The following is an 11,110-nucleotide window of genomic DNA, read 5'->3' on the forward strand; positions in this document are numbered from 1 at the left end:
TGCAGAGGACATTTTTAGGGCTGGAAGTCAAGAATCAAAATGATATGATACCCGAAAGGATGCCCTGGTTTACTCTTTTTTTTTCCCTGTATGAAGGACAAAGGAGAGAGACCAGCAATGGCTGCCAAACAGAAAAAGGATAACCAGATATTGTGTGCGCCAGAAGAGGGGCCACAATACTGTCTGAAAAAGGAAGTAGCTAAACATACAAGAAATACTAGCAAACTCCAAATGGTATCACACAGCTAACTGTTCACAACCTAGGGTCTTTCTGGAGCCCCACCATCGCTGTCGCAGATGAGAGATGGAGCAAGGTACACCCTGGACGTACCGCCAGGCGATGGCATGCCGTCCCAGCTCTCTCAGCCTAACTGCACTCAGCCTCACCACCTCAATTCAAGCTGTCACTCAGAGAAAGCAGCTGTGTTCAGTGGCTGGAGCTGGGTTTGAATCCCAGCAACCACTGGAACTCAGATTCCCTTCCCAACCTCTCGAAGAGCAGACTTACACCCACCTGTAAACCAGCTACTGAGACCAACTACTGCAGTCGGGCATGGAAGGCACAGGATAACAAGGTGCCATGCGGCTCAGTTCTTTGGCAGCTATTATCTCAAAGCACTTTTCCTCAGTCTCCACTTTTGAACCTCCATGGTTCTTTTAATGCAAATTAGAAAGCCACTGGTTGCTATCTACCACCTATAGAGGTTGGTGTTTCTGTATCAAGAGACAAGTGATCTTAAGTGTCAGGGGAACAGGACTGAACCTAATAAAGATTTGCCAGCCTGACTCTACTAACAGAAAACAATCACTCTCCCAATCAATCAATCAATCAATCAATTTCTCTCCCCCCCCCCCATCTATCTATTTTAATCACATTTATAGGCTAGGGAGCTGTCTTAATGAATAAAGTGCTTCCTTGCAAGTGTGAAAACCAAAGAACCCACTTAAAATACAGGTGGGTTTGGTAGCCGACCTGTCATCCTAGCACTCAGGAGGCACAGGCAAAGTGTCCCTAAGACAAGCTGTCACCTATCGAGGCTTGCAAACAGGTGAGTTCCAAGGTCAGTAAGTGAAGTGGAGGGTGACCAAGAGACTCACTCAACACCAACCTCTGGCCTCACACAGCACCCGCACACATCCAAACATATACAAATATACAGAGGCACACACCCCCTTCCTACATACAGAACGACAAACATTCCATTTACAACAGCAGCAGAAACATAACCAGAGGAATACACTTTGGAAAAGGAGTGTAAGAGCTGCATAATGGAAATTATTCAGAAACACTGAGAGAAAAATTTAAAGTTGTACTATGCACCGTGCTCACAGCCTGGAAAAGCCAATATTGATGTCTGTTCTCTCAAAGCTGCCTGTGTAAGTTATGCAACCTCAACAGAGTTTTCTGTAGAAATTTAAGAGGTTGAATCTATATTTGATATGCAAACACAACGATCCCACATTTCCAGCACAATCTTGAAGAAGCTGGAAGACAGACTATTTCATATAACAACCACACAGAACATGTAAATGAAGCAACGGACAAAAACTAACCACCTCAGGCACGGACACAAACTTAGGGTCAGTTTTTTTTTTTTTTTTTTTTAACAAGGATGCCAAGTATTTCGATAGCCTTTGATTGGGGACAGAGACTTAGAACACATAAATTCTAAAACATAGACTATTACATAAAAACCATCATGTGTGTATAACCCCTGCCTTCTTGGCCAAACCACCAAGCCAATTCTTGAAGTGGTCATGTTATGTCACGCCTTGGTATCCCAATGCAATGTGTTCCTTTAAAAGACTATCTAATGACTGGTAACTTTCTATTTACCCTTTAATATTCATGACGAATAACTTCTCCCATCTATATGGACTTCCCTGCTCTTCCCAAGGAAAACTGCACTTTACTGAGTCTTACTTAGCATGTTAGACCTTTTCCCTTTTTCTATTACCAGAATAGAAAGTTGACAAGGTTGATGTTATTAGCAACTGAACAGCAGGGGGGGAACTGGCTGCTCAGGGTAGCTCAGTCAGTATTTGGGGCACTGGTTGTCAACCTTAACACCGTGACCCTTTAATACAGTTCCTCATGTTGAGATAACCTCAATCATAAAATTATTTTTGTTGATACTTCATAACTGTAATTGTGCTACTGTTATGAATCATAATGTAAATATCTGATATGTGACCCCTGTGAAAGGGTCAAGACCCGAGACCCACAGGTTTGGAATTGCCAACAAGGTAGCTAGATGATGATCAGCATGTACAACAAAGGGTTTCAGTAATGACCTTTAAAGAACAAAATCCCTTATTTTTAAAAAATTAAAAACAAACAAACAAAAAAAACTATGACTGTAACTCTTTCAAGATTGGGGGTGTGTGTGTGTATGTGTGGATATGTGTGTGTGTGTGGGGGGGGGTTCCTCTGGACACTCACCTCCATTCTTTCTTGTCCTGTGGTAGAAACAAACCCTGAAGCTCGACCACAAACTCCTCATGCAATAAACAGTGAGAAACAGGAATACTAGAAGAGAAGAATACAATAAAATAACTTTATTAGAAGACAAGAAATAGAGAGAGGTCAACAGTCTGAAGTCAAATCCAAGCTTGAATTTTTATTTTTATTTACATATTTGGAGACAGAGTCTCACTGAGTAGCCCTGGCTGGCCTGGGAGTCACTACCTAGACCAGTGTGGCCTCAGACTTGCAGCAATCCTTCTTCTGCCTCTTGAGTCCTAGGATCACAGGTGTGTGCCACCACACCCAGCCCAGCCACAGATGTTACACCAAGGTGTCCTGGGTTTGTAAGTCCCACAGATGGTTGGTTACCTGTGTGGCTTCCTGAGGAAAGGATCCATAGTCTTTCCCTCTTCTCACTTTCTAAACCAAAGCATGGCCATAATTATTATTATTGTTATTATTTTGGTTGTTTGAGACAGGGTTTCTCTGTGTAGCCCTGGCTGTCCTGGAACTCACTCTGTATTTTTTTCTTCCTGACTGTCCTATGATGCCCACATTGCAACCCTCCCAGGGATGGCTTATAGTCTAAGGCAGGCTATAGGGCAGGCCTGCTGTGACTTCTCCTCAGGTTCTCCCATTACCCTTTATCCATTAATACCCTATTAGGTGCCACGTGCTGTTACTCACGTGTCTCCCTCTTACAATAACTTACTCATGTGCTGCTTGCCTGGCATAAAATCTTAAATGTCCCTCCTTATTACTTATAGAAGAAAAATATGTGAACAGGTTTGAGTGAAGGTCTAAAGCATTCTCCCGTGACTTGTAAAACTGTCTGCAGTCTGCTCCTCAGACACACTGCAAGCCTCGAGTGAAAGTACTGTACTAGTCTGTATTGCAGTGTAGCCATGTAAGTGACACACTGTTTAAGAATCTTCACTCTCTTTTTCAAGATTGATTTATTTCTATTTTATGTTTAGGGATATTTTGCCTGCATGTGTGTCTATACACCAAGTACATGCTGGGCCTTCAGAGGCCAGAAGTGGGCACCCGATCCCCTGGAACTGAAGTTATAGACATTTGACAGCCCCTAAGTGGGTGCTGGAAATTGAAGCTAGGGCCTCTGGAAGAACAGCCAGTGCTCTTAAAGGTTGGCCCATCTCTCCAGTCCACAAGAACATTTCTTTTAATGTTGAAACAAACCTAAGACCAACATTGATGCACAATTCCTATAAACATGAGCACACATGTGTCTTAAAACATTTGAGCAGGGTACCAAATCTCAGTATATTTAGAAACATTATCTATATAATATTTCTAGAAATAAATAGTAAATTCTGGTACAAAGTGGAGACACAAATCATACAAGTTATTCCAGTACTACTATTCATTAGTATATTACTAATATTCATTAGTATATTAGTATAGCTATGATACTGAAAAAAAAATAACCATGCTCTACAAAGTCCAGCTGAATAGAGAGCAGGGAGAAATGTTAAATGACACCACAGTGTAATTTCACTTCGAGAATGTCAACACCCGGTATGTTAAGATTGTCACACTTGCCGGGCGGTGGTGGCGCACGACTTTAATCCCAGCACTTGGGAGGCAGAGGCAGGCGGATTTCTGAGTTCGAGGCCAGCCTGGTCTACAGAGTGAGTTCCAGGACAGCCAGGGCTATACAGAGAAACCCTGTCTGGGAAAAAAAAAAAAAAAAAAAAAGATTGTCACACTTGACTTTCCTCACTTTAGACAAGATGCTTGAGGTTTCTAGGTCTCAGCTTTCACATCTGCAGAACCTGCGATCCACATCAACCTCTGATGTTTCTTTCAGCACTAACTCCCTACAGCAGCGGTTCTCAACCTTCCTAATACCCGTTACAACAGTTATGGTGACCCCAATCATAAAATCATTCCCATTGCTACTTTATAACTGTAATTTTTGCCGTTTTGAATCGCAATGTAAAAATATCTGATTTGCAGGATAACTGAAATGCAACCCCTGTGAAAGCGTCCTTAGATCCTGAAGGTCGTGACCCGCAGGTTGAGAAACACTGCCCTAAAGACTCTGGCTCTCTCTGGGTTGTTAACGTCATGCCACTAGATGAAGGAGAAAAGCTTGTGTCTAATTAACATGTTTTAACCTTAAACGTAAAATTTAAATGGCGACCTAAAATTGGTACAAGACTAGCAAATTAATTCCCATGTCCACTGTTTGTTTACACTTTTTAGAGGGAGCAGAAAGGATGCCGGGGCAAAGGGGAGTGGCTAAGTAAGGCCAGACAGGTGCCTAGAAACTTGAAGCAGACTCTAGAAGGATCGGAGTGTGGGTGAGTCCGCGTCCCAAGGCAGCTGAAGTGACCAGGCTGGGTCACTCCGTGTAACCGGGCCGGGCTGGAGACTCACTCGGTGGCCTGCACGAAGCCGCATGTGTTCGTCCGGCACACGTAGAAGCTCTTTCCCTTATTCGGGCCATCGCGGACGCCGGTCTTTAAGAAGCAGGCGTCCCCTGAGGAAACAAGAAGGTCAGCATCGGCCACTCCAAGCCAGTCCCACAGTCCCCGGGAGGGAAATCCCGAGACTGAGGCCTTACCGTGCTCCGGACACTTAACCAGGTCCATACCGCAGCCAGGAAGCCCTGGCCCGCCGGGTTTCCGTCTTTGACTCCGCCCCGTCCCGCCCACCACAACACTCCACCAATCAAGCGGGAGAGTCTCTCACTTTCAACCAATTACAGTCTCCCTCAGGCTTGGCGCGCTCTGAAATCAAACTTGGAGTGAGGAGGCGTGGCTGAGCTCCAGTGAGGACGCCGGCATGCTCCCTGGCTTGGGGAAAGCAGGACTTGGAGAGAAGTGGACGAGGCTGAGCTTGGGAGACTCCAGAGGAACCACTAGACCCAGAGGGAGCCAGAGCCGCTTGCCTGCTCGGGAAGCAGCCACTGTGGGCGGGAACACTTCAACTTGAGGCGGCCAAAAGGCGGGAGCATCCCTTAAAACTTTGGGAATCTACTGCATAGTCTGTAATAAGCACAAAGACTCCCTTAGGACCCCGGGCAACCTTTAAATGAGTGCAGGGCGTCCACGGGGTCACCAAAGATTGAACATCTGCACAGATCTCAGTTCCAGGTTCCGCGCTCTTTGAGTCTTAGGCTGCCTTCCCCTGGTGAGGTTCTAAGGACCGCCTGGTGTGGACGCCCTGGGTCTGAGAGAAGAACCTGAGGGCAATACAAGACCTTGCGTGCTTACTAATTTTACATTGTGTGTTTTGCATTGTCAAACCTTTTGAACTTATTTTGCATTTGTACTTTTAAAAAACCGAGAGTGACGCATGGTGGCGCACGCCTTTAATCCCAGCACTTGGAAGGCAGAGGCAGGCAGATTTCTGAGTTCAATGCCAGTCTGGTCTACAAAGTGAGTTCCAGGACAGCCAGGGCTACACAGAGAAACCCTGTCTCGAAAAACCAAAAAGAAAAAAAAAAAGAAAGAAAAGGAAAGGAAAGAACTTGTAATGGATTCTTTCAGTGAGCAGAAGGTGAGGAATGACTATCGGAGCTTGGCTGCAATAGCCATGACTTCATATTTCAGCAGTTGAAGATCATGTGTCTTGGAGTGGCACACACAACTGCTATGAGGACAGAAAAGCTGCAATGTCTAAGAAGTCTGGGCTATATGGAGGCTGTAAATGTTTTAGGAGTTCAGAGTCCAGACAGTCCCGAGGTATCATTTATGAATTAAGCAGTTCTTACTAAATAGCTTTTTTGGTGTCCCAAGAGGAGTAGGTGTTTGAGAAATATAAAGTTCATTTAATGCATACATTTAAAGCAACTGTTCTAACCACAAGGGGCTTACTGAGTGGAAGAAGCTGAACTAGCCTCTACCTAATGCTTAAATAAATATAAAATAGTATATAAATGTCAAGATGAATGGAGTCAGCAGCAAACCCCGGAGAGCTTGAGAGAGAGATGAATTTCCAAGTGCACGCAGTGTGGCACGCCCCACCCCAGTTCTCCAGTGAAAGTTTATACAAACAGATTTTCTTTATTCCTAGATTGCAATTCCAAGATCTGTATTATATGCATGTGAAGTGGATACCATCTGAGGAGGTGGAGACCACAAACACTAAGGTTTGGGGAAAGAGGACCACGGTGATTCTTGTAGTGAGAATTTTGGTTTCTTTAAAAAAACACAGAAATATAAAGAATGTTTTGTTTGTTTGTTTGTTTGTTTTAACCCCAGGTGGGGCTGCTTCAGATTGTCCACAGCAGCTGACTGTAATTTGCCTCATGCTCTAACAGGGGTGTGGTTTTGCCAGCTGCAGATGGTTTCTGAGAGTGTGTGGAATTCTGGGGACTCTTCAGAGGGTATATAAATACTAGGGCCTGATACTAGGAACTGATTGGCTGCTCAGCGGTTGGATGCTGTTGACTGTGATTTGTTAAGCAGTTGTGTGCAAAGAGATGAAAAGAAGAAATTAGATATGATGGTGAAGAAGCTCAAACTTGCCCCAAGAAACTCGACGCCCCTAATCAGCAGGAAGTTGTCTAACAATAATGTCACCCCTTTCCCCCTCTGCCCTTTTGTCTTTTCTACCTAGTGTTAGGGGGTGGAAAGGAGAGGGGTGGAAAAGAGTGGAATTTTAAAAAATTCACAAAGTACCCAAAAGTCTGGTGATATCTCTCTATATAGATATAGATATAGATAGATATATATCTCCCTCTTTTCCATGTATGCCTACAGGCCAGAAGAGGGCACCAGATCTCATTATAGGTGGTTATGAGCCACCATGTGGTTGCTGGGATTTGAACTCATACAGCAAGAGCTCTTAATCTCGGAGGCATTTCTCCAGCCCCAGGTTACAGGTTCTTTCCTGCACAAGATGACTTTGAGACTAGACAAAGTCCAGGTCTCAAATGCGTCATTCCAGACACCATTTCCTCTGAAGCTGCTCAGCCGCCTTGCACACATCCAGTAAGTAAAAATGGACACAGATAACATACAGCAAGGAAAAATGTTCCTTCTAGAAATCTAGGATGTGCTAAATAAAAACGTTTAGACCCCGGATCATATTAACAGGGGTGGTTTTGGACCAGTGGGACAGCCAAGCAAGTACAGGTTTTGTGCATATATAGTTCATATATGTTCTTAGCCTGAAAACATCTGGAGAGACCTCTGAGAATGAACTGTATATAAATTTCTATTTGGAATGAAGCAGAGGATGTAAGTTTTGGGTTTCTTAATAGCCTTGTCATACTCAGAACAAATGTTTGAGTAAATCCTAAATCTAGATGTTTTAAATGTACAAGTTAACAATAGAAATTATTGACTTATGGGCTGGCCTAAACACAGTTTATGTTGGAATTTGTAGCTGGATTGTGACAGTGACTGCACTTGAACTAAAAAAAAGCTATGTTTGTTTGTTTAGAGATAGAGTCTTAGGATTAACTCAACCTGGTCTTGAACTGGGTATGTTTCCCAGGCTGACTTTCAAAATACAATTCTCCTGCCTCAGCTTCCTATATGATGAGTTTATAGGCATGCATCTCCATGCTTGATTTAGAATAGGTGACTTTTATGAGAACTAAATTGGGTCTCAAGAGAGCTGGGGTTTTTTGTTTGCTTGTTTTCTTTTAAGATTTATTTATTTATTATATGTAAGTATACTGTAGCTGTCTTCAGACACTTCTCTCACTCCAGCCTGGCTGGCTCTGGCCCAAAGATGTATTTATATGAGTACACTGTTGCTGTCTTCAGACACCCCAGAAGAGGGCATCAGATCTCATTACGGATGGTTGTGAGCCACCATGTGGTTGCTGGGATTTGAACTCAGGACCTCTAGAAGAGCATTTAGTGCTCTTAACCGCTGAGCCATCTCTGTAAGTGGTGCTGGAAGCTTCCGTGTGGAAAGTAAATGGTAGGCATACCAACATGCTGAGTAAATAGCCTAGTGGCTGAAGAACTTGGTAGTAGACACACTTTACTCACAATCGGTGGTGACCCTGAAGCAGATGGGTTTCCTAATCTGTGAATCCAGGACAATACACTCATGTTAGTTATTGAGGAATTGAAAGCAAGTATACTCAGCACCATGCTGGCTGACACACGTCAGCCTCATTGGGCACTCCTTAGAGGTGAGAGGGTGCGCTCCGACACTAACCCCTTAACACCCCTGTCAGCATCATTTTTAAAAGTATCCAGCAATTTAAAATTCAAGCCAGTTGTCAGATTCTAGTAGCTCTGCAAGTCTCATTTATTGTATATGAGGGTTTCTAGCCAGCTGTCAGTTCTAAGTATCCTATTCTGTGGGGTAGGGGTGAGGAGACAGTGCCAGGATGCCTTGAGCATGCTAAGTTAGTACTGAATCACTGAGTACCACCCCATCCAGCACCCGATTTTCTGAAACTCTCGGGCATTTTGATTGTTGCAAACGGAGAGCCTCATTCTAACTGGCATGTGACAGATCTTTGCCCTGCAGCACATTCTGAGAAGGGAAGTTGTCAAATCTCAGCTTTCTCTGAGGTGTGTTGTAAGATGAGGGCTGTTATTTAGTGCTCACAACTACCCTAGCAACACGCGTTCTTTATTCCTAGGTTTAAAGATTTAACATAGTCAGGTCTGGTGGCTCACACCTGTAACCCCAGCATGAAGGAGGATTGCCTTGAGTTAAAGGCAAACTACATAGAGAGACCAAGCTAGCCTGAGTTACACAGCTAGATGTGTAGGATATCGTCTCAAAAAATAGTGTGCTAAAATTATTATAATTATAATTATTATTATTAATTTTGGTTTTTTTGAGGCAGGGGTTCATTTTGTAGCCCTGATTGCCCTAGAACTAACCCTGTAGACCAGGCTGTCCTTGAACTCAGATCAACCAGCTTCTGCCTCCTAAGTGCTAGGATGGAAACCATATGCCACCACTGCCAGGCAAAAATTTTAAATTTTAAAATATATTCAGTGACTCAGATAGTTCACTTGCATTTCATCAAACATCTAGGTGTTTGCAGTGGCATGCTTAACAAATTATAAGACTAAATAAAACAAATGTAAAAGCCATTTTACAAGAAACCACTAGGTGGCAGCCTATTAACATGAAAACCAAGCAGAAGGCCTGCCCACTTCTGTTTCATTCCTTTTGCTAACAAATCCTTACTGCTCACTCGATTTCATTTTGTTTGGTGCCTTCCAGATATATGAGAGTTTTAAACCTGTCCTTTGATTAAGGAACAATCAAGATGTTACTGTGGGCAAAAATCTGTTTATAGCTGAACTGTCATTCAGTCTGACAAATGATTTTGTTGTACCAAAATTTTGCAGTGTTAGATTCCAAATTTCACTGTTCTTAAAATATGATGCCAAGAGTTGTTCAGAGCAGTTTTTCCTACTTGTATATAATTCATCGTCGTGCATTTTTTTTAACGTGTAGAGTTGCATTGCCAACTGGATTTAGAACATTTTTTTTGTATATGGTATGATGTGTATAATGTATATGTGCACACATACATCTGTGTGCCTGTGTGTGTGCACGTGCGCATATGGAGAGCAGAGCTTGACATAAGATATCATCCACTGTCGTTCTCCATCTTGGTTTTTGAGGCGTGATCTCTTGGTGAACCTGAGTCTTATCCCTTGGTTAGAGTGGCTGGCCAGCAAGCTCCAGGGATCCATGTGTCTGCATGCACAGCCACACCTGGTTTCTCCGGGCGCTGGGGATCCTAACTCAGGTCCTTGTGCTTATGTGACAAGAATTTCACTAGCTGTGCCCTCTCCAAGCCCCTCCCCACAGTTTAAGACCATTTTTATGGTCCTGAAAATGAGATCAACCTAATGATCTCCATCTTCAAAACGTTGCCTTCTGAGCATCTATAAATGGAGTCACAGAGCATGTCTATTGCTTCCCTACGTGATGCCTTTGAGATTCAGCCATACTGTCTAGTGTATCAGTGGTCCACCCCAAGGACATCAGAGAAACTAGAATGGAACAGTGGAACACATCAATATTGTTTGTGTACTCCGACTGTAGTCATGCCAATATTTTGAGACATCAAACCATAAACTTTTAAAGCTCTGTATTACACGGCTCTATTTCTATCCCTCTGGGAAGGCTAGCTGGCAGATCTCTGCTGTTCTACTCTGTACAACTAGCATGTATCGCTCTTATGATTTAAAAACTCCAAAAATGCCATTAAAAGCAAGTGCACAGGGAGATGCGACAAAGAGAGTGCACCAGAATCATAATGATTATGCTTATATGAGATGGTAGGATTTGGGGTGCCCTCCCCCATTTTTATTCCCATGTAATCTCATTACACTGCCATAGAGTGGCCTTAGGATAACATGTCTGTCTCTTTCATAATCTTCTATATGTGCGTGCTTCTCAGCCTGGCTGTTTAACCCCGTCCTGTAATTAATCCTTTCTTCTTTGGATCTTTCTATTTCCTCCCACCCTCTGTTTTCTATCTAATTTCATACTTAAGCTAAGTCCTTTCTCCTTTTTGCTCTCTCCATATTAGGTATTTTACTTAATTCTAGCTTGATTCTTGACCCTAATTTCTAATGTTTTTAGTATGCAGGAGTACTCCTCGCTGCTTCCCTAAGGCTATAATCATCACACACACACACACACACACACACACACACACCAGGATGAGAA

The 11,110-nt window shown here is 43.2% G+C and overlaps 1 protein-coding gene across 3 annotated transcripts in view; it reads right to left on the bottom strand.

Annotated features, from left to right (window-relative positions):
- Window positions 1-5,138, bottom strand: part of Ttf2 (transcription termination factor, RNA polymerase II) — a 30,841-nt gene extending 25,703 nt beyond the window's left edge. For 2 of the 3 annotated variants that reach the window (XR_375588.2, XM_006502149.2), the window contains exons 1-3: window positions 5,058-5,138; window positions 4,871-4,973; window positions 2,444-2,530 (exon numbers count right to left, since the gene is read on the bottom strand). Coding sequence is in view for 2 of the 3 variants with exons in the window: in XM_006502149.2 (XP_006502212.1) it covers window positions 2,444-2,530; window positions 4,871-4,973; window positions 5,058-5,085 (218 nt within the window). In the remaining variant the exon portion in view is untranslated. The remainder of the gene's footprint in view (window positions 1-2,443; window positions 2,531-4,870; window positions 4,974-5,057) is intronic. The other variant, NM_001013026.2, reaches the window with a different exon arrangement.
- Window positions 5,139-11,110: the final 5,972 nt, after the last annotated feature.

Source organism: Mus musculus, chromosome 3, assembly GCF_000001635.26.
Source record: "Mus musculus strain C57BL/6J chromosome 3, GRCm38.p6 C57BL/6J".
Taxonomy (NCBI): domain Eukaryota; kingdom Metazoa; phylum Chordata; class Mammalia; order Rodentia; family Muridae; genus Mus; species Mus musculus.